The 24,203-nt window shown below is 46.9% G+C and overlaps 1 protein-coding gene across 4 annotated transcripts in view; it reads right to left on the bottom strand.

The window, feature by feature from the left end:
* The window catches only part of nme7 (NME/NM23 family member 7), a 325,065-nt gene that overhangs the window by 103,414 nt on the left and 197,448 nt on the right, over positions 1-24,203 (bottom strand). For all 4 annotated transcript variants that reach the window (XM_072513809.1, XM_072513808.1, XM_072513811.1 and 1 more), the window contains one exon: positions 10,166-10,234. In XM_072513809.1, coding sequence (XP_072369910.1) covers positions 10,166-10,234 — 69 coding nt within the window. The remainder of the gene's footprint in view (positions 1-10,165; positions 10,235-24,203) is intronic.

The following is a 24,203-nucleotide window of genomic DNA, read 5'->3' as shown; positions in this document are numbered from 1 at the left end:
CATGGACACGATGGCATGGACGTGATAGGTCAAAGGGCCTCTTTCCATGCCATAATACGCCATGACTCTAAGACTTCTAAACTGCTTTAGGATTCGAACCGCAAACTATTTCCTCAAATTTTCTATGTTACTCATGTTCTCTGGTCTATTTATTATGAAATATTCAATCATATCCAGTGGATCAGATTTTGGCCAGAAGGCAATGTCTTCAGGGTAGGTTTCTTCTGTCACTTCAGCAGCAGAAGCAGCAGAACAATGTGCTTGAGAAGTATCTTGTAGTTGAACATCTTGTTCAAGTTTTTCAGGAGATGTGCAGCGGAATTCTGCAATAATGGGGCTATGTCCCCACGCCGGCCTGAAAACCGACGTCAATCACTCCGGCGTCAACGGCCCCCGAAAGTGAGGAATTCTCAACTTTCTCGGGGGCTAGGTTGGCGCCAGAGTTGTTCCCGCAGCTCCAGCATGTGGCGAAGGGCCGGCGCAAGTTCCGCATGCGCGGAACGGCCGCACGGACCAGCCGGCGTATTTCCGTGCATGTGCTGGGGTTCTCTTCCCCGCATCAGCCCCGGGCAATATGGCTGAGCCCTACAGGGGCCCGGCGCGGAGGAAAGAAGGCCCCCGTGGAACCTGCCCACCCACAGATCGGTAGGCCCTGATCGCGGGCCAGGCCACCTTGGGGGCCCCCCAGTGTCGGATCGGGGTGGGATTTGCGCCTCCCCCGCTGGGTTGGAGAATCCTGGCCGTGTTGTCTCCGGAAATTGGCAGGTCGAAGTCATCAGACAAATCACCAAAACCTTTTGTGGATGTAAAGTGAAGTACCAAACGGTATTTTTGCCGAGCTTTATTTTCTTGATTGGCCTTCAACTTCCTGCATATTTGAAGTTAAGATTCATAGTGCCTCTCCATATTGATTTGGGATGATCTGTCTTGATTTCAACAATTCACAAATAAGTCTTCAAATCTTCAGTCAACTGAAGCCTACTTCAGCAAAAGCAGGCGATTGTATAAGTTGCTCAAAAGCAGTGATGCATTGAACAGTTTTTTTATAAATTTAGAGTACCCAATTCATTTTTTCCAATTAAGGAGCAATTTAGCGTGGCCAATTCACCTACCCTGCACATCTTTTGGGTTGTGGGGGCGAAACCCACGCAAACACGGGGAGAATGTGCAAACACCACACTGACAGTGATCCAGAGCCGTATCGAACCTTGGACCTCGGCGCCGTGAGGCAGCAGCACTAACCACTGTGCCACCGTGTTGCCCTTTTAAACAAAGTTTATGAGTTGGTAGGGAGGTAGTCTTCGGATATTGTGAAACAAATTAGTGTCAGGGTGAGCCTGAGTTCACTGCCAAAATCCTACCAAAGTAACTTGCAGCTGGCAATAATTTTGGGGAAAGCTGTGATGCCAATGGATGGTCAAAGCAAGCCAAACTCAATGATAGAGGAACTGTTAGACTGGGCGACTTCGGAAGGGGAAACTGCGGGGACCTATATGGGCGACTGTTAGAGGAGTCACATTCCCCACTGGACGAGACATGAGAAAAATGGGAGGAAGAACTAGGGATAGAAATTGGGTGGGGACTCTGGAGCGAAGCACAGGGGACAGGGCAAACTTCACCTCCACACCTAATGCAGCTGAACGTGGTACACAGAGAACACCTGACCAGAATCCGGATCGCCAGATTCTTCTCGGAGGTGGAGGACAAATGTGAACGGTGCCAGGAGCCTGATGGGATCTACCCCAGAATACTGAAGGAGGCTAGAGAGGAAATTGCTGAGGCCTTGACAGAAATCTTTGGATCCTTACTGTCTTCAGGTGATGTCCCGGAGGACTGGAGAATAGCCAATGTTGTTTCTTTGTTGAAGAAGGGTTGCAAGGATAATCCAGGGAACTACAGGCCGGTGAGCCTTATGTCAGGATAGGGAAATTACTGGAGAGAATTCTTTGAGACAGGATCTACTCCCATTGGAAGCAAATGGACGTATTAGCGAGAGGCAGCATGGTTTTGTGAAGGGGGGTCTCACTAACTTGATAGAGTTTTTCGAAGAGGTCACAAAGATGATTGATGCAGGTAGGGCAGTGGATGTTGTCTATATGGACTTCAGTAAGGCCTTTGACAAGGTCCCTCATGGCAGATTGGTACAAAAGGTGAAGACACACGGGATCAGGGGTGAGCTGGCAAGATGGATACAGAACTGGCTAGTTCATAGAAGGCAGAGAGTAGCAATGGAAGGGTGCTTTTCTGATTGGAGGGCTGTGACTTGTGGTGTTCCACAGGGATCAGTGCTGGGGCCTTTGCTGTTTGTAGTATATATAAATGATTTGGATGAAAATGTAACTGGTCTGATGAGTAAGTTTGCCGACGACACAAAGGTTGGTGGAATTGCAGATAGCAATGAGGACTTTCAGAGGATACAGCAGGATATAGATCATTTGGAGACTTGTGCGGAGAGATGGCAGATGGAGTTTAATCCGAACAAATGTGAAATAATGCATTTTGGAAGGTCTAATGCAGGTAGGGAATATACAGTGAATGGTAGAACCCTCAAGAGTATTGACAGTCAGAGAGATCTAGGTGTACAGGTCCACAGGTCACTGAAAGGGGCAACACAGGTGGAGAAGGTAGTCAAGAAGGCATACGGCATGCTTGCCTTCATTGGCCGGGGCATTGAGTATGAGAATTGGCAAGTCATGTTGCAGCTGTATAGAACCTTAGTTAGGCCACACTTGGAGTATCGTGTTCAATTCTGGTCGCCACACTATCAAAAGGATGTGGAGGCTTTAGAGAGGATGTAGAAGAGATTTACCAGGATGTTGCCTGGTATGGAGGGCATTAGCTATGAGGAGCAGTTGAATAAACTCGGTTTGTTCTCACTGGAATGAAGGAGGTTGAGGGGCTACCTGATAGAGGTCTACAAAATTATGAGGGGCATAGACAGAGTGGATGGTCAGAGACTTTTTCCCAGGGTAGAGGGGTCAATTACTAGGGGGCATAGGTTTAAGATACGAGGGGCAAGGTTTAGAGGAGATGTACGAGGCAAGTTTTTTTTACACAGAGGGTAGTGGGTGCCTGGAACTCGCTGCCGGAGGAGGTGTTGGAAACAGGGACAATAGTGATGTTTAAGGGGCATCTTGACAAATACATAAATAGGATGGGAATAGAGGGATACGGACCCAGGAAGTGTAGAAGGTTTTAGTTTAGATGAGCAACATGGTCGGCACAGGCTTGGAGGGCCGAAGGGCCTGTTCCGGTGTTGTACTTTTCTTTGTTCATTGTTCTTTGTTCACATGCCTTCTTTGAGGCAATGTCCAAGCTTGTGGGCATGAGGTGGAGTCAAGCCTGAAAGTGGCAGTCTTCAGGGTATCAGACCAGCCAGAACACTTCATTGGGGTGGGGGTGGGGGGGAGGAGGGGAGGGGGGGGAAGAGGAGGGGGGGGAGGGGGAGAAACAACGCTCTTGCCTTTGTCTCCCTAATTGGCCATCGACGAATCCTGCTCAGCTGGCGATCAGCAGCACCACCCAAAGCTGGAGACTGGCTGTACGACCTCTCGGAATTTCGCCAACTGGAGAAAATCAAATTCGCCATCCGGGGTCGGAAGAGGGCTTCCACAAGATATGGAAGCCATTCACCAACTTGTTCCAGGGCCTGTTTGTAACCAACAACCATTTGAGTGGGGGGGGGGGAGATGGGGGGGGAACACAGAAGAGCGACGGGTCGCAAAAGAAGGGGAAGGGGGGTGAAGAGGGAGGGGGGTAAAAACACACAAAAGACTTGATTTGATTTATTGTCACATGTACCCAAGTACAGAGAAAAGTATTTTTCTGCGGCCGAGGGAACGTACACAGTATGTATATAGTAGGCAAAAGAATAATCAACAGAGAGCATTAACAAATGGTACATCAACAAATAGTGATTGGTTACAGTGCGGAACAAGGGGCCAAACAAAGCAAATACATGAGCAGGAGCAGCATAGGGCGTCGTGAACAGTGTCCTGACAGGGAACAGATCAGTCCTCGGGGGAGTCGTTGAGGACTCTTGTAGCTGTGGGGAAGAAGCTGTTCCTATGTCTGGATGTGCGGGTCTTCAGACTTCTGTACCTTCTGCCTGATAGAAGTGTCTGGAAGAAGGCAATGCCTGGATGGGAGGAGTCTCTGATAATGTTGTCTGCCTTCCTGAGGCAGCGGGAGGTGAATACAGAATCAATGTGCGGGTGGCACGCTTGTGTGATGCATTGGGCTGAGTTCACCACACTCTGCAATTTCTTGTGATCTTGGACCGAGCAGTTGCCATACCAGGCTGTGATGCAGCCGGATAGGATGCTCTCTATCACAAATCTGTAGACGTTTGTGAGAGTCGATGCAGACATGCCAAATTCCTTTAGCTCCGTAGGAAATAGAGACGTTTTGGGCCTTCTTGCATCAACGTGAGTGGACCAGGACAGACTGTTGGTGATGGTGACCCCCAGGAACTTAAAGCTATCGACCATCTCCACTTCGGAGCCATTGATGCAGACGGGCGTGTGTCGTGCTACGCTTCCTGAAGTTGATGATATGTTCCTTGGTCTTTCCAACATTTAGATCAAGGTTGTTTTCGGTACACCATGCAACCAAGTGATATATCTCCTTCCTATAGTCTGATTCGTCGTTGTTTGAGATATGGCCCACCACAGTCGTATCATCCGCAAACATATAGATTGCGTAGGAGTTAAATCTTGCCACACAGTCATGTGTGTATAGGGAGTACAGTAGAGGACTGAGCACACATCCTTGCGGGGCTCCGGTGTTGAGGACTATTGTGGAGGAGGTGCTGTTGCCTATCCTGACAAATTGCGGTCTGTTGCTGAGGAAGTTGAGGATCCAACTGCACAGGGAGGGGTCAAGTCTGAGATTGTGGAGTTTGGTTATTAGTCTTGTCGGGATAATGGTGTTGAAGGCAGAGCTGCAGTCTATGAACAGCAGTTTTACATAGTTGTCCTTGTTGTCGAGGTGTTCGAGTGTTGATTGTAGAGCCAGGGAGATAGCATCTGCTGTGGACCGGTTGCGGTGATAGGCGAACTGCAGTGGATCGAGACTGTCTGGGAGGCTGGCAGTGATCCGTCTCATGACTAGCTGCTCGAAGCATTTCATGATACAGACGTCAGGGCCACCGGTCGGTAGTCGTTGAGGCAGGTTACCTTGTTCTTCTTTGGTATTGGTATTATGGTGGTCTTCTTGAAGGAGATGGGGACCTCAGAGCGGAGGAGTGAGGTGTTGAAGATATCTGCGAATAAATCTGTGAAGAAGATCGTGAGACACAAGGGGCACAGCTGCAGGGGGATAAACCCAAGGGCAAAAGGAGGACCAGAGGGAAGGGCAACAAGCGACGATGCACAAGCCAGGGCCAACAACAGGCAGGCAGAGGCAAACTGGCCAAATAAGGCCCACAGCTGCCGAAGCAGGAAATTGTAAATATGTACAGCGAGCATAGTCTGTTCGCACTTTGGTTAATCCTTTCTTTAAACTTTTCTGAGTTTGTGGTGGAGGCAGAGACCCTAAACTCTTTGAAAAAGTGCCTGGATCTATACTTTAAGTGCTGTAAGCTGCAGGGCTATGGGCCATGTGCAGGAAGATAGGATTAGAAAGGGCACCTGGATGTCTTTGGGTTGGTATGGACAGGATGGGCCCAATTTCCCCTTTCTGTGCTGCATCTTTTCTATGGTTCTGAGCCCTATGCTGAGTAGGCCTTGGAATCTTCCATGGTCCTTGCTAGTGACAGCAGGCTTTCTGGGAGGACTTTCCCAATTCTTCAAAATTACTAAACGAATCCTCTGCAACAGAATCCAGATGTAACCTTGTTCCTTTTTGCTATGTGTTCCTCTTGCCCTGGCTGCAGTCCACTTGTGCCTAGTGTATCAGATTCACTTCTAATCTACCTTCAAAATTACACACGGTGTAAGCAGCTAAGCTGCCAATGCAAGGGACTGTGTATCTTATCATTCTCTTCTTGTTGTTCCTCCACTGCCTGACCAGGTTTCAACCTCTTGGGTAACTGGAAGGAAAAAAGCCTAAGATTGTGATGCAGGAGGGAAGGGTGTTGGTGACAAAATTAAGAGGTGCATGTTTGCACTATATGCAGCTTGTAAATCAGAACAGGGTCTGGTTGAGGAGGAAGAGTGATGCGAGAACAAAGATCACTTTTAAAGATTTTGCCATCTTCAATGGTTTCTGTCCCTCTGCTAGCTATAGTTCAGCAATGGACATTCCAATAATGGCCAGCACTATCCCTTCCATGGGGATTAGATATACAGGTTCGCCTGTCCCCCTCCGGGTTAGCTTCTTTTCCTTCTAGCTTTGTGCTACCTTATTCTGCAAGAGAAGGGAAAGTATGCGCCCGCAAGCGTAATGCAATTTGTTAGTTGATGCGGCAGTCATGGTTAAATAGCAGGCAGTGGGTGAAAGTTGAGAGTGTGAGGCTTTCAGCACTGCAAAGTGTATGAGGGCAAGATGAAAAATATGACTATTAACTGTGAGATCTGATTAATAGGGGCTATTGTGAGTGATGGGAATGTGGCGATTTAAACAGGGCCTGAGGTACCAGGTAGGACCTGACGTTTGACAATGCATTCCAGGACAGTGACCACTCATGTGAGGTCACTGAAGTCCTTGTGTCATTGTGTCTCAGTCCTAGAGGCTTAAATCCTGGCATTGACCTCCATGGTTATATGCTCTGCTGCTTTTTGACATATGTCTGAAAGGCTTCCTTTTCCTCTGCGGTTACAGTCACCGTCCTTTCCAGCTCCTCCACAAAGTGCAAGGTCTGAAAATCTTGGAGCCTACTCTCTCTCCCCTGTTGTGCCATTCCTCACTCTTTCCCAGGTCACTTTCTCTTCAACTACGACATCAGCACCTGCTAATGCCACAATGCTCCTCCCCTTTAAGCGGTGCTAGCAATTAAATATCGGCACCATTTTGATGTGTGCTGCCAATGAACAGTGCAGTTAGCGCTGACTGGATGCAGAGATCATGGAAATGTGCAGGCAGCAGGATATTGGTATACTTTACAATAAACGGACAGTGTTTGGCAATCTGGTGCCCTTCTATTCAATTCAGCCCCCTCAGAATCGAAACCAGGAATTATAAATAAGCTTGAAATCAAGTACAGAAAGTGAAAGAAAATTGGGAAAGAAATTGGTTTAAAAGAGAGATAAGAGACAGATAGAAGTTTTTAAAAAAATCTCTAGCACTGATTAAATTCTTAAGGAACGAAAAATCACTCTTGCAAAATTACATTTTCAGTACTTTGGATTGTTTGACAGTAATTATATGAAGAGTCACACCATTAAAAATGGACTTCTATCTTAATGCACCAGCCCCAACCACTTCTGACCATTCGTGGATAATGAATGGCTTATTACTGCAACTTCATGCCCTTACATGGATTTCAACGCTGAGCTATAGGCAAGGTAATGTTATCGTGTTGCTTGCAGAGCAGCAGGGTAATTTGCACCAACCGTCTGGAATTCATTGTACTTGTGCAAAACTCTGGAAGTTGTTGTCCGATCTATTGTATAATCAAAGCGAGTGCTGCTCATCTCATCATTACACTCGATGTAAAATCTAAGCCAATAGATATAACTCCTGGCTCATTACCTAATGATCAAAGGCAGAGAGAAGTACAGAATTGTTCTAATGTATATCCTGGTATTGTGATGTACACTTGACAGGAGTGTGATACAATTCTATGCATCAAAGCGTCCCTGACAAATGATTGGTTCACTATTAGACTTGGATTAGTTCCAGGAGAGGTGGTCTGAAGGAACCACTTTGAATTTGAATTCCCTGTATGCAAAATGTAGCACTCCATTCCCACTTTTGAAATTTCCTCACGCACCAGGCATTACACTCTCCTGCTCTCCTGGCAGCTCAGTTTGGAAAGGTAAATTAAGTGAGAGTGGACGAATGAAAAGGCAAATCATGCACACTATGAGCTCAGTGTTCCTCAGGAACTTGAAAGTGTTATATAGACAGCCCAAGTATTATTCTATTATGTACTGGCTTATGTGCACTAATGCACTGAAATTTGAAGGAAACAGAAATGCCACCGTCCATTAATTTATCCTCATTGAATGAGCAACTGGCATTATGGGGGATTTCTGTGACAGGATGAGTGCATCTCTCTATCACTGCCAGCTGCACACTCTGACCTTGAACTCACTTAAGCTTCTAAACAATTGGTAATGCACACCTGCGGGCACATCCTGGTACCTTGCCTCAGCTAACATAACAAACTACATGAGGATATCATCAGTTTTGTCTGGTGTAGATAGGTAATATCACCTATGCATGACGTCAAGAACAATGGAAGAGACCGATGATCCCAGCAAGAGGAAAGAAGAACCACAGGCAGCAATAGCTTTCTCACATTACAACACTTGGACAACAGAATAAGAATATTCAAGTATTGCCAGAAAAAGAGATATGCTGTCAAATCATTTTGTCTTGTATTCATCAGGACAGGCCAAATTTCAAAGGGAACAATTTATACTGCATGAGAGAAGAAGTGCTGATTGGTTAACAAATCGGTTCTAATAGTATACTGTCCCAGAAAAAAGTGCAAAACATGCTTTAGCACGTTTTGTCTCCAGCCAAATTGGTCAACAGAGTGACATATTCTTATGTGAGAACTTCAACATTTTTGAAATGCTGAGGGAATTGGAGTACATCTTATGCACCATTAGAAAATGATTTTTGTTTCCAGAAAGCAGGGATCCTAAAGAAAATTACTTAACTTTACCTAATTTTCCCACAAACCACGTTCATATGTTTTGGTCCTGTTCAAAGCTGGAGGATTACTGGAAGGAGGTTTTTAGGGTAATCTCTAAAGTGGTGCACGTGAAACTGGACCCGGGCCCTCAGGAGGCCATATTCGGGGTGTTGGACCAGCCGGAGTTGGAAACGGGTGCAGAGGCAGATGTTGTAGCCTTCGCCTCGTTGAACGCCCGAAGGCATATCCTGTTGGGATAGAGATCAACCTCTCCACCCTGTGTCCTGGCGTGGCTGGGTGACCTGCTGGACCTCTTGACTCTTGAGAAGGTCAAATTTGAACTGAGGGGAAGGATGGAGGGGTTCTACAATTCATGGGCATTATTCATTATGCACTTTCGAGAATTGGATTACATCGAACATTAGGGGGGCGGTTAGGAGAGTTGGGGCGGGGACTGTATGTGTCAATGGTGACTATGGGTGATTCTTGATTCCTTTTTATTATTTGTTTATGTTGACATGTGGGCTAATGTTTGGGGGGTGGGAAGATGGGATTGTTGTTATTGATATGGGGATTGACATTGTATTCGTTACTGATTATTGTTTATTGTTGGGTGTAAATTTGGGAGAAAATGTGAAAAAGGAGAATAAAAATATTTAAAACAAAAACTTTACCTCATTTCATTTATATTAATCCACAACAAATTACAATTGGTGGCAAAAAAAAAATCTATGAAGCGTATTGTGTTATTAATTTGGACATAAAAATGCCGTGGAGATCTATGCAAGTTCTTGATTGTTTAGTTGTAAAGAAAGTGTCAACAATAAAATAAGGTAATAAAAATCTAAACATTCAACAAATAAAATAACTGGAATCCTATAATTTTCCAATAAAATGGGAGTGGCTGAGTAGAACTATTGCCAAACAGCACTCAAGAGTTACATAATGCCAGCAGTTAATAAATAGCTAAAAATGTTATATATTAGCAGCAAGAAATTTGTCCAAGCAGGAGAATGGACTTTTCCCAATTTTAACTGTAATAGTATCTGGTACACAAGATTTAAAAATTTAAACCGCTCCCTCAGTTGGATCACAATTCTAAAATACACCAGTACAAACATTTAGTGCAAATGTCTGAATTTCCTCCTTCCACAATTTTAGAACAGGTTTAAAACAAAATACCACTGACAAAAAGGACAAATTTGAAGATTTTTCTGTACATTTCCTTATGAAAAATACTTACAACAAGTTAAAGATTTGTACAGACCAAGATGCCAATTCATGGTTCAGTGAAAAATTAATGGTTAGCTTATGAATTTTATCTTTTTTGCAGGAATGCCCCTGCCACTTTCAGGCTGGAACAGTATTGGCTGAGTATCTTTAATGCTCATTCATTATCTTTATCATCTTCCTACTTACATTATATTCAGAAACAACTCCTTTGTATACTTCAAAGAACTCCTCGGCATTGACTCGTTCTACATTAAACTGTGGGTAGAAGAAAAAATGTAAACCACAAGAGTTGATTTTCGTTATTTAAATCAGTTTCATTTTCACAACAAATTAGCTCTCTCACCATACAGTTGTTTCTTACCTTATGGGGAGGAAGGGTAAGGTGTTCCTGCCAGCAGATTCATTTAACATCAGATAATGTGCCAAGTTATACACTTCACCATATAGAAAAGAAAACTACTCAACAATTTCCTTTTCTCCAGACAAGGTGTGTACATTTATTCTCCACCCCTCTCACACTTTCCTACTCAGTGCCCACAGGAGAACCAGAATTAAACACTGAGAATTGAATTCTAAGTCGAGTCTCCTCATTGGCAGTACAATGGTTCGAGGATTCTGCCTAACAAGCAACAACATCTTATTTTTTAAATCGGCTTCTATCAAAATATTAGTCAGGTCTACAACCTGGCAAGATTCCTGTGGTTTGGATTGAGGGATAAATACTTGCCAGGACATGGAGAACTCCCCTGATTTTCTTCAGATAATGCCATGGGATCTTTTACGTATGCCAAGAGGAAGCATTGAGGCACAGTTTCAATGTTTCATTCCAAAAGATGGCACTCCTGACAGCACGGCAGTAGAATACCAGCCTAGATCTTGTGTTCAAGTCTTTGCGATGGATCTTGGCCCATAGCTTTCTAACTTGAAGATGAAGATCACCCACAGCTAACATGGGAACATAAGCCAGTTAGCGAGTGGGTCCACCTATGGCTTTTGGCTTAAGGTTACAGCACTCCTACAGTGCAGCACTCCACCAGACCTTTATTGAACTAAATAGATTAGAGCAAACCATAGATCACAATCTCACGTTATGCAAGGCCAAACTAAATTAGATTTTACTAAGTGAGATTAATGGACTCTGAAACAGGTGGGAGGTTCACGTTGATTCTCTAAACTCATTCAAGCGAGAGCTCCACCTGTGCCTGGCTGGGGCACAGAACACCTCATACAAAATGTAGATACCAAAGGCTGGAGTAATCTCCTAGATTAGCGTTGATCACCTAAAGTGGCCAGAGAAAAGATTTTAAAGATTTTTAACGGTATCTAGCCTGGATTTTAAATACAGTTTTTCACCTCTCCCAGAATGTTTAATGGATTTTCAGTATGCTGGAACATTGTTTATGTTACGGTAGCAGTTATTCAGGACAGGTTGGATGCACCTTTTCCTGTCTTCCCTTGCCGAATGTGTATTTGTGTATATATTCGTATCAAGTTTCACTGAATTATGGCCAGAATTTTATCCTCTCCCACGGGTGGGTTTTTAGGCAGGTGGGGGGAGGTAGGTAAAAATTGAAGAGATAGGATTCCGTAGAGATTCCTGACCGCTCCGACCACGCAGTGATTTTTCACTGGGGCAGGCAAGACTTTGGTTGGGAAGCCCACTCTTGCCCCAGTTGAGGCCTTTAAATTGCTAATTAACAGTCCATATTAGAAACACCCTTCTGAAATCAGGCATGCCCCAACCCCTCCATGAAGTCTGGTGTTGTCTGGAGCTCCCTCTCCCCTGGCCTGTCCTGAAACTGCAGCGTTTCAAGATGGCAGATCGCCATCAGCCTCTCTAGGGCATCTACGAATGGACAATGGATGCTGGCCTGGCCAGCAATGCCCACATCCCGTAAATTAATTTTACAAACCTCGATCACCTCCTTTGCACAGCCCCAGGCCTTCCCTACCCTCCATGCCCTGGAGCCCTGTGAACTTACCTGGATCTCCGGTGCCTGAACCTAGGCATCCTCCTGCATTTCTTCCGTCCACTACAGTGCTGTTGCTTCAGGGACTGGAGAGGTGCCAGCCAATCAGGATGGCCAACAGCTCTCTATGACAGGACTTCGTCATGAATGAGAGATGGAAGCCTTGCCTGCAGTCACTTAACGCTCAATCGAGTGTGAAATGGCCGTAGGTTGGCGGCAATGTGTTCCGTACTGACTCTTTGGATGGCGAGAAGCGAAACATGGCCATCTGAGAAATGAAGTGTTATGTGCTCAAGTTTCTGCATGAAGTTTGAATCTGCAGTGGTCTAATTTAGGGGCAAGAGTACAACTACCGAGCCAAGGACACCATCAAAAGCAAATAGATTTTTGCAAAAACATTAAATAAACCATAAATATAATATTCAAAAAGCTAACAACTCTTGATGCCCTTAAACATACAGCTTCCTTCAACTTACTAGCCAGTATCCTTTTTTGTCCTCTGAACTCCCTAATTAACATCTATTTTTGTCCTTCGAGATATCTAGCAGCACAGGAACAGGAATAGGCTATATTTAGCAGCCAGAGCCTGTCCCATCATTCAATGAGAACATAGCTGAACAGTGACCTAACCTGTAATCTTTGTTACTTTCCCTCACAAATCGTTTGGTTAACAATCAATCTCAGATTTTAAGTTCACAATTGAACAGTGTCAACTGTCATTTGTGGACGGACTTCCAAATTTCTAACACCATTTGAGTGTCAACATTATTGCTAATTGCACTCCTGTGATGGTCTGGCTTTTAGGCAATGTTCCAGTCTTCGGTCCTTTAACCGCCAGAAATCCTTTCTCTCTATTTACCCTAAGTGTTTCCCTTAATATTGTTATGAATCCGTGAATCTACAAGACAGTTATGTTTTAAAACATCTCCTTTCAAGGTGGTCCTGAATAGAAAAAACCCAAAACCAAATCTATTGAAAACCAAGAGAGAGTTTTCACATCTCAAAATGTAAAAGGAATGGTTGCTTTTTGGACACAAAGAGAAGAAAGACAGAAGAAAGAGAAAAGAGAGGAAGTGTCACAATGCCATCTGCAAGGGTATCTCAACTTGAAACACCAGTTCATGGGTGTGTATAAATTTGTTTTCGGAATGGTATGAATCATGTGAAACACCAGTAAGAATAACCAGCCCAGTTATAGTGTAACAATTATTAAAGATTATTTATTAAATTAAAGAGACAACTACACACAAACAGGACTACAATACTCTAGGTCAATTAAGAATATGAATCACTAAACACGCATAGTTTATGTAGAACATAACGCTTGTTCCAAAATATATCAAACATTACAGGCAGCACGGTAGCATAGTGGTTAGCACTGTGACTTAACAGCCCCAGAGTCCCAGGTTCGATTCCCTGCTGGATCACTGTCTGTGCAGAGTCTGCACGTTCTCCCCGTGTCTGCATGGGTTTCTTTCGGGTGCTCCGGTTTTCTCCCACAGTCCAAAGACGTGCAGGTTAGGTGGATTGGCCATGCTAAATTGCCCTTAGTGTCCAAAAAGGTTAGGAGGGGTTATTGGGTTATGGGGATAGGGTGGAAGTGAGTGCTTAAGTGGGTTGGTGCAGACTCGATAGGCCAAATGGCCTTCTTCTGCACTGTATGTTCTATGTTCTGTCTCTGGACTCCTTAAGACTTTGCTATTCCCCAAACAGCATACAAATTAAATAAATCTAGAAGTCAAATCCAGCTTATATTTACCACACAATACAGGGTTGCCAATTAAGTCTGTGAAATGTCTTTTCCTGGTCCAGTGAAGATATCAGATCTGCCTTTAGGAAGGTTTCTGCATGGCCGTGGCTCAAAGACATAGATGTAAAACTCTCAGGCGGTTAGATATAAACTAGCCTGTCTGCTTCTGAGTAATTAAACCTTTTCCCCCCATTGATATTCTTCATTCTGTGTATTTGGCTGTCTTACTCTCTAAAAGTCCTTGACTCTAGAAATTAGCATCCACTGATTTCTCAGTCATCTAGGTAAGCAGTTTCTACTTAATAGGGTGATTTACATACAATTCTGTCTCGTTGCCTACTAGTGGTTAGCACTGCTGCCTCACAGCTTCAGGGTCCCAGGTTCGATTCCCGCTTGGGTCACTGTCTGTGTGGAGTTTGCACTCTTCCCCCCCCCCCTCCAACCCCCCCCCCCCCCCCCCCCCCCCCAACGTGTCTGTGTTGGTTTCCTCCGGGTGCTCCGGTTTCCTCCCACTGTCCAAAGAAGTGCAGGTTAGGTGGATTGGACATGCTAAATTGCCCCTTAGTGTCCAAAAGTTTAGGTGGGGTTACTGGGTTGCAGGGGTGGGGTAGAGGTGTGGACTTGAGTATGGTGCCCTTTCCATGGGTCAGTACGGACTCGATGAGCCAAATGGCCTCCTTCTGCACTGTAAAGTCTATGATCTAGTTACTGGGAAAATCGCATCTTATCATGCCTTTTAATGCTGGCTACTGCTGTCGCAAGGCAGATTTGTACCTGTTGCTGGGCAGATTGCATTGTATCATGCCTTGTTAAACTCGTTTTACTGCTGTTACTCGGCAGATCTAAGACAGAGATTGGAGAGAGAAGAGAAGAGAGAGAATGAGAAAGAAAGAGAGAAGACAGCTGCTGTGAAGAGCAGGAAAGACTGTATTTGTGTTAATAAGCAGGATGTTAATGAGAGCTAGTTCTCTGTTCAAAAAGACAACAATGCAGAAGGGACCTTTGGAGATTTAAGGAGCAAGAAATCACCAACATGGTCCTTGTTGGTGGAAGTTGGTTTACTCAGACAAAGAGGGATGGTTTTCAAGGCTACTGGAAGATTCAATTTGACATGACAGGGAGAAGTGAGTATGCTGGAAAGGTGTGAGTATTTTGCAACTGGATTTTGTTATGCTATACATCTGCCAGAAGCATGGTGCACAGAGAAAGGAGTTGCAAGACATATCTCGATTATGTTACTTAGTTTAAAAATTGTTTTTAGAGTAGCCAAATCTTTTTTCCCCAATTAAGGGGCAATTTAGCATGGCCAATCGACTTACCCTGCACATCTTTTGGGTTGTGGGGGTGAAACCCACGCAGACATGGGGAGAATGTACAAACTCCACACGGACAGTGACCCAGGGAGGGGATCGAAACCGGGTCATCTGCGCGTGAGGCAGCAGTGCTAACCACTGCACCACCATGCCTCAAATAATGTTACTTAGTTGATGCAAAAGTACCTATTCTTTAATTCAATGTATTCGTTACCTGTTAAGTAATGTTTGATCTATGTTGATTTTAGTTTGTCACAGTAAAAGTCTTTTGATTATTTCTGCCAGTACTGGGAAATTCTTCTATTTAAAGTTCTGGTTTCCAGAGGATCTAAAAGAATATCTCCGATCAAATAATCTATTCTGTCATGGGATGTGTGCATCAGAGGCAGGGCCAGCATTTGTTGCACATCTCTAATTGCCCATGAATTTACTAGGTAATTTCAGAGTCAACCACATTGCTGTGGATCTGGAGTCACATGTAGGGCAGACCAGGGAGGACTGCAGATTTCTTTCTCTGTGGGACATTAGTGAACCAGGTAATTGTTAATTATTGAGACATCTTTCATTCCAGATTTTATTAATTGAATTCAAATTTCACCAGCTACCTAGGTGGGATTTGAACCCATGCCCCAAGAATATTACCTGGGCCTGACGATGACTGTTATTCTTGGGCAGTCCCTCAGTGTCGAGGGTGACTTGCTTCCACTCCGGGGAGATGGGTTCTGCGGTGTCTGAACAGTCCGATCCTGGATCTGCAGACTCTGCCACAGGTTTGGCAGGTGGTGCTTGATGAGGAGAATGGGTGAGATGCTCTGGATTCTGCACTCTCCTCCTGCTGTTTATGCTTGGCTCTCCGCGTGTTCCACCCTACGATGCTCGAGATGATTGGCACCTTCGTGGATGCTTTTTCTCCAGTTTGTGCATTCTAAGTGAAACGATTCCGCGTATCGGTGGGGATGTTGCATTTATTTAGGGTGGCTTTCAAAGTGCCCTTGTAGCGTTTCTTCTGCCCTCCTGGTGATCGCTTGCCATTGCGGAGCTCAGAGTACAGCACTAGTTTTAGCAGTCTTGTGTCTGGCATGTGGGCAATGTGGCCCGCCCATCGCAGCTGGTCGAGCGTGACCAGTGCCTCAATACTGGGGATATTGGTCTGGGAGAGGACGCTCATGTTGGTACGGCTATCCTGCCAGTGGATTTGCAGGACTTTGCAGAGGCAGCGTTGGTGACATCTTTCCAAGGATTTGAGGTGTCTGCTGTACATTGTCTATGGGTGGAATTCAATGGATAAACTTCAAAGTGCATTTGTGGCTGTTTTTTTCAGGGAGTTTCCTGCTGGCTCTGCCAGCGAGTTGCCCACCGCTACTCAATAACACTTAGTCACTTTGTTGGACCCTGGGGAGTTTTTCACCAGTTTAGCCCAAACTTAGAATTTTTTTCAGCACTAGGGAGCTGAACTCAGGGATTGGGCAGCCAATTTGAAAGGATGCTCCTGTGGTGTTGGGTGCTCTGGTGCACAGATGAGCCAACACAGTTGTATGTGGTACAACTCTATTTTATTTTAACTCTTATAATACAGTTCGTTCTGGATACTCTGCACGTGCTGTCTCCCTGAGTGTGTTTGGTAGCAGATCTGTCCTGGTCCTCCTCTGCTGCTAATACTGACCACCGGGGGTCGTGTCTGTGCTTTTATATCTTTCTGTCATTGGTTGTGGTGTTGTGTGTTCTGATTTGTCTGTTGGTGTGTCTATCATGATGTGTGTGTTTGAATATCATGACATCCCCCTTTTTTACAAAGATATGTGCCTACGTGGTTATAAATATAATTGTGTCGTGAGTGCATCTAAGAGTGTGTGTGTGTGTTGTGTACAGCGTGTGTATATGACGTAACTATTTACATGGGGCGATGTCGGGTGCGTCACACTAACAAGGTTGTACCATAACAAAACTTGGATGCGAGAGAAAAAAAAAACTTGAACATTGGTCTGGTCAGACGATATCTGGAACAATAAACAACAACAGGTTATAATACAGAAGAGTTTGACTTTTTGAACGTATGAACAGCGTTATAAGTCCAGTCTAATGGGTGACCGCCTCAAGAATGGGCTGGTCCTCAAGCCGGTTCAGCTGTGGAGATTTGGGGTCACACTGGTTCACCTTGGACTGTTGGAGGTGATGCTGTTGCCGAAGTCTCTACTTTACCATTTGTTGTACTTCGTGCAGTGCTTGGTTTTTTCATTCGTGCAAATATAACATTCAACATCTTTGTTAGTGGTGCCTTGGCTGTGGTTTGGTTCTGGTGGCGATGGAAGGGGCATGATCCGTGGCATCTCCACGAAGTCATCCTTGGGAACCAGTGGAGGATCCGGCGTGTGCGTACGGTTCAGTTGCGAGCGTGGAAGGCGGCGCAAAGCTCGCTGATTGCACCTACGCACCAATCCATCCGCCCTGCATGCCAGGAACAAGGTGGAGTCTTTTTTCTTTTTATGTTTGTGGTGGATGGCATCTTGTAGCCGATGGGTCGTTGCCATCGAAGTAGCACCATCACTAATATCATGCAAGGCGATGACTGTGCCAGATGTGGAAGTTGGCCGAGACCGTGCACGCTGGTTCCGGCCACCTGCTGTGCCGGAAGGGCGACTCCGCAGAGAAACGTCGAAGCATGTCGCCTTGGAGAGAGAATTGTTGCTCGCATCAACGTCTGGCGATGGCGCGAATTGGTGTGTCCATCTTGGACCGCCGGTGCTGGTTGCCACTGCCGACCCAGTGGGACTGCCACGCGATCCATTCCCTGTCGCCGTGGCATCCGCCGTCACCCTGAGCGTGCCATCACCGAGGCCGCGACACCGCCCGTCCGGAGCAAGGTCTGGCGTGCGCAAATCAGAGTCGGCGCTTGGCTGCTCCCCATCTGGAGTCCGGTCTGCCTTCCGTCGATGCCCCCCGTCCGGAGTCCCAACAGGTTCACTGGAGGCAGCCGAGATTCCCTGAAGCTGCACTTCTGGAGTCGGAACATGCAGGAATGCACCAACCAGTGGAGAGGGTCGAGCCATCGAGGGTGGAAGCGGTGCGCCGCCACCGCAGTCGTCAGTGGTCCCACCGTGATCGTCGAGTGCCTCGGTACGCACTAGGCGAGGTCTGTCACCTTGCACCTTTTGCATGGGAAGTGGGATGCTGTCGTCACTCGTCTCACATCCCGTGGATAGATCCTCATTAGCAGCTTGCTGTTCACTAGGGTTGGGTAAATTGTCAGAGTTTTCATCTGGTGGTGCACACCATGTCGGTGGACTGTCATTGTCTTGCCGTTGTCCTTCATTTGGGCTTTTCTTCTTTGGAATTTTAAATCTTCCCCCAGACATTGCAGAACCTTGTTTATTACCCCCAAATTCTCCCATATGTATGGTCTTGAATATAGGATCCAATGTTTCTATCGACATTGTACTATTTTCCAAAGAACATTCCGTTTCACTTTTCTTCTCAGGTACCTCATATGTATCTTTTTCTAATGTACATGCCTTCATGGTCTCTGGGTCTGATTTTGCTGGGACTGGCATGGTCACAGTCTCTCTTTTACTGTTCTCAATTGCCCACATTATACTCCCCATACATAACTGCTTAATCACTGGGGTTAGTGTGGTACAATGGATAATCGGGTCGACCTTATCTGCATCTTCACCATTAGTGGAAAGCACACTTGGTTCACTTGAAACTGCTGTGGGTTTTAAATTCGTTATCTGGCTACTCGATGTCGGTGTCCTCAGGATTCTTGCTCCAATGTTCTGCTCAATAATCAGTGGAGTGTGTATAGGTTCAATGCAATTAATGTTCCCCTCAAGGTTTGAAGAGTCATTACTGACTAACTGCTGGTCTCCGAAGTTGGGATTTTGCGGCGTTGTGTTGAAGGGAGACATTTGTCCCTGCTGTAGATATGATTCAGGTTGTGTTATTTCCATTACCTGAGGATCAATGTCTTGTCCATTTTTTCGATCCGTACTAAAACACTGGCAATTCTCAGTCTGCTCCTTGCAAGTTAAACATTCAATTAATTTTGTTAGCAAATCCTCAGCATCCTTCTGTGGCCGTGCAGCATTATTAATCTCTGTTCGGCTATAATGATCCTGAAGGTCAGCGCATAAACCTTTTTTCTTCGGGCTTGGACGAGACGATTCCTTTGGCTTGTCTTCAGTTGGGCTTGAACAGTCTTCAGCGCTGTGCCCTTCATTGTAGCATGAGAGACCGTCATGGTCATGCTGCTGTGTAGTGGAGCATGGTAGGCTGTTATAGCCTTCTTGCTGTTCACGTGAGCATGGCAGACTTGCATCGTCTGCCGCTGGTTGGTCAGGAGAGGTTGCTAGACCCTCATGGTCTTGTTCCTGCAAGGACTGCACATTGGAGTCTTGCGTTGCTTCTATCGTGGAGGCTGTCCATGAGCTCTCTGTGGAGGCTTGTGACACTGGAGTCACTTCTTGTTCGTGCAAGGACTGCGCTCTGGAGTCTTGCGTTGCTTCTATCGTGGAGGCTGTCCACGAGCTCTCTGTGGAGGCTTGTGACACTGGAGTCACTTCTTGTTCGTGCAAGGACTGCGCTCTGGAGTCTTGCGTTGCTTCTATCGTGGAGGCTGTCCACGAGCTCTCTGTGGAGGCTTGTGACACTGAAGTCACTTCTTGTCCGTGCAAGGACTGCGCTCTGGAGTCTTGCATGTCTTCTTTCATAGAGTCGGGAACGTTGAGCGGGACGTGGACCACGCTCTGTGTGGCAGCAGGGCGCTCTCTGTGTGCTTGCACCGCTCCCTGTCTGTTAATGTCAGGCTGCAGCATCATCCGGTACTGATAAGTTGGAACGTCATATCTGCTGGATTGAAGATCCTCAAATCCGAAAAATGAATCCGCATCTGCGTCGGATTCAATGTGGGGGCCGCCAATGTGCAACACGAAAGGTTCGTCCGAGTCATAGTCGTATAGGACCACGGAGCTATCATTGGGCTCGCGAGGTCCGGAAACACTGTAAAGATCGTCATCGAAGTATTCGAGGTCGGAATCATCGGCTTGTGCGTAGGTAACTGCTTGTCGGAGGGTTCTTCGGAGGTCAAATTCATCTCCTGGGTCAATTTGTGGCAATGTGCTGTCATTCCAGGTGAGGGAAGGTTGTTTTACAGCTTTAACAGATTTTTGTTTTTTTGATTTGGGACGTTTCCCTTTTAAATTGGATTTGGGACATTTCCCCTTTAAATTGGTGCAGTCTGGGGCCTCTGACATCCTGACGCTCGGTATGTAGCACGTAGGAAGCGACTGCGCATGCTCAGATCGCTGTTCCTCTACCGATGGCCGTTTTCTTGACTGCGCATGCGCGAGATGCTGCGCATGCGCAAACGAAATTTCCGGTTCTGCGCACTGCTCGCGCAACTGTGCTAGCGTGATACCTTTAGCAAGATGGCCGCCAACCTCGACCCAGCCCTCTCTCAGGCCCGGGATTTCGGCCTCTGGGAATTCGGGCTCCGGGATCCCAGCCACGAGGTGAGTACTGCAGCTTTTCTTACCTTTACTTGCCGATTGGATTGCGTTTTCTTCACAGTACTTGGAGAATTTGTCCAGGACTGCCTGGTAATCGTACCTTTGCTGCCTCCTGAAGAACCTGAACCTTGTGAATATTTCTCTTGCCCTTGCACCGGCGATGGTGAGGAGAAATTCAATTTTTTCGCTATCATCCAGGTCTTGGAGTTCAGCTGCCACCAGGAACAATTCGAACACTTGCCGGAATCGCCGCCAGTTTTCGCAGAGATCGCCGTCGCACTGGAGCGGCTGCGGAACCGGGAGCTCTATCATTTTGCCTGGGCACTGCTGGTTGTCTCTGTACACTGAGGTATGCCGGCAGGTATCGATCCACTCCTGTACCATGTGGTGTTGGGTGCTCTGGTGCACAGATGAGCCAACACAGTTGTATGTGGTACAACTCTATTTTATTTTAACTCTTATAATACAGTTCGTTCTGGATACTCTGCACGTGCTGTCTCCCTGAGTGTGTTTGGTAGCAGATCTGTCCTGGTCCTCCTCTGCAGCTAATACTGACCACCGGGGGTCGTGTCTGTGCTTTTATATCTTTCTGTCATTGGTTGTGGTGTTGTGTGTTCTGATTTGTCTGTTGGTGTGTCTATCATGATGTGTGTGTTTGAATATCATGACAGCTCCAATATCTAAGTGAGCTTGTGGGTCCCCCACACCCCACCCACAGGAAATATCATCCGCACATACATGGGCACTACTCAACACACCCCTCCCAAGGGAGGCCTCCTTCTTCAGGCCCTCCCAAACCCCCATATGGCACCCCCTTTCCAGGACCCCCACTCGTCACACCTCCCAACATCCCAGAGGCCCCTACTGTCCTGCCCTGCACACCCCCCCCCCCCACCTCTCCATTCTCATTTCTTGGGTATAGTCCCCCTGCCACCCTGGCACCCGGGCACCCTTGCACTGCCACCCTGGCACCCAGGCAGTGCTCCTGTCAGCTTGGTAGTGCCACCTAAGCATCTTGGCAGTGTCAGGGTGGCAGTGCCAAGGTGCCAGCTAGGCTATGCCAAGATGCCTCTGTTCCAGGAAGGGAGCCAGGGAGCCACCCTGCACTATCCCTGATCATCACCCCCCCCCCCCCCCCCCCCGCCCGGAGTGTTAGTCTGCCTGGTCCACATTCTTGTGGACCAGTACTGTTTGGCGCTCGGCTGCAGCCTTCCAGGAAGGCCGGTAGATCGCAGGTAGGCAGGCCTTAAGTAGGTTTTTAAGACCTACTTTAGTGAGCGCTGTTTGGTCCTGCCCCTTTTGGGTGGAGTTCAGAGTCTGACGCCTCGCGGGACTTGGGTGTATCCTGTGAGGCTTGGAGGCTGCCAGGAGGCCTCTCACGGGATTCAACGACTTGTGTTGTGCTCTCGCTCAAGCACAACGTAGACACTGTATCACACCTTTTGGGCGGGATTCTCCGTCGGCTGACGCCGGAATCGGGAAACACAATCGGGCGAAGAATCAGGTTTGACGGTGGAATTGTGGCAGGTGCTGGTTTCACGCCAAATCGCAATTCTCTGGTGCCTCGACAGTAGCATCAATACGTTCCAGAACACACGCACAGTAAATGCCGTTGGTATATCATTACCAGGTCTAACCCGGTATTCTTCAGGGCCTCTGTGATTCTCCGCCTCCACTGGGGCGAATTCCCGACAGTGAGGTTCACTTGTGCTTTTAAAAACTGTGAAACAGGCGCGGTGGTTGTTGAGAAGGAGAGAGGGGATACAGCAAGTGTCCAACATCGCCATAGTTTGCAGGCAGTTGAGCAGTTGGCCGGGGCCCCCTACCAGGGCCGGGGGGAGGAGCGGGGATAGCTGGTCAGAAGAAGGCTGTGGGATTGGGGTGGACGACACAGAGCACCATTGCTGCGGCCTGCAAGGCAGCCATGCGGCTGCGCATGCCGCTGACTGCCTACTGTGAACTTAGGGCCACAGGTCGTATGGGTGTCCCCCCAGCGCACTGTTCTAGGTGCCCTGTGGCCCCAGCCGACCATCAGCAGGATGGGTGCGCTCCAGCGCAACCTACGCCATCTTGTTGGCTGGGATGAGTGTGCGTGGGGAGTGTAATGTGCTTTTCGGTTTCCCGAGTGTCAATCATGGACCTGGCAAGTCCCGCACCATTTCTCTTTGGAATCGCTTGTGTTCCACGAGTCGCCGGTGCTAGCCCTTCCACGGTCGCTGAATCGGTCCAGGTGTGCCGCCAGTTTTGCTATCATGGAAGTCCATTAATCCTGCCCCGGCATCAACACTTAGTTTCTGATGCATTCAGGCGGGCGGGGACCACGACTGCTCTGTTAACCATGAGCTTGGTGCTGGGTTTGAGATCTCGGTCTTCGAATACTCTGTTCTTCAGGCGTCCAACAGTTGCACTGGCACATTGGAGTCTATGTTGATTTTGTCATCAATATCTGCTCGCACGAGAGGAGGCTCCCGGGGTATGGGAAATGAATGATCCACACTGTCCAAGGGCTTGCCGTGGATCTTGATGGTAGGAGAGCAGTTTTGTGTGGCAGGAGCGGGCTGGTAGAAAGCCTTTGTTTTCCGGATGTTTAGTCTGAGGCCCATTCTCTCATATGCTTTGGTGAATGCTTTGGTGAATGCATCGACGATGGTTTGTAGCTCGGCTCTGAATGTACACACAGGCGTCTTCTGCATACTGCAGTTCGAGGACAGAAGTTGAGGTGGCTTGGTTCTGGCCTGGAGACATCAGAGGTTGAACAGTTTCCCACCTGTCCAGTAGGTTAGCTCCACTCCGGTGGGCAGCTTCAGTGTGACGGGGTGGAGTGTTGCTGCACGGAAAAGAGCATTGGTGCAATGACACAGCTCTGTTTTACCCCAATTTCCATACGTAGTGAGTCTGTGGTGGTGAGGATCATGACTTGCATGTCATCGTGGAGCAGGTGGAGAATGGTGCCGAATTTAAGAAGCATGCTCCACAGCCCCTCATGGTATATACAGAACGGTGCATAGGCCTATCACCACATCTCCCTTCCTTTGGAAATGTTAACATTTATATTCACATATAACTGTGTCTTAAAAAAACATGATTTGTATTATCATTTTACACATGTTATATATATATACACAAATGCAACTGTGCTTCAAACAACAGGATATACCTGATGGTCGTGTCCCTGGTGCACAGCTTAGTGGACATCTACGACAGCATCGCCCCCTTGATCTTCTGGGCTCTTACCAGCTTCCAGATATCGCTTTTGTTTCTGGAAGACCTGTTTTCTTGCAGTTCTTTTTTGTCTTATCACCTTGTTTAGCCTCTTGATGCGATGCGTCCTGAAGACCGGTTTCTTTGCTGGCTTTGTCTGCGTCACCAGCTTTTTAAATTTTCTAACGCGATGCTTCTTGCTGTGTCACCATGCACTTTTTGGCCTTTCGGCCATGTTGTCGATGTCTTCTTGTTCAGTACCGCAGGTTGGACCCACGGTATCCACCACTCTGCTGCTCTTCCTCTTCTTTTTTAAGGGAAAAATCCTGTGACTGCGCCTCTTTTTCTTTTTTGCTTTGGTAGCATCCGTCATGCTGCTGGACTGCGTCATGGGAGTGGTTGCTTGTGGATTGTCTGCTGGGACGTCCAATGTCGGCATACTTATGTGGGACTGTGCGGTCGGGGTCAAGTCTGCACCTTCAGGAG

Source organism: Scyliorhinus torazame, chromosome 8, assembly GCF_047496885.1.
Source record: "Scyliorhinus torazame isolate Kashiwa2021f chromosome 8, sScyTor2.1, whole genome shotgun sequence".
In the NCBI taxonomy this organism is placed as follows: domain Eukaryota; kingdom Metazoa; phylum Chordata; class Chondrichthyes; order Carcharhiniformes; family Scyliorhinidae; genus Scyliorhinus; species Scyliorhinus torazame.
This window is presented reverse-complemented; position numbering and strand designations above follow the sequence as displayed.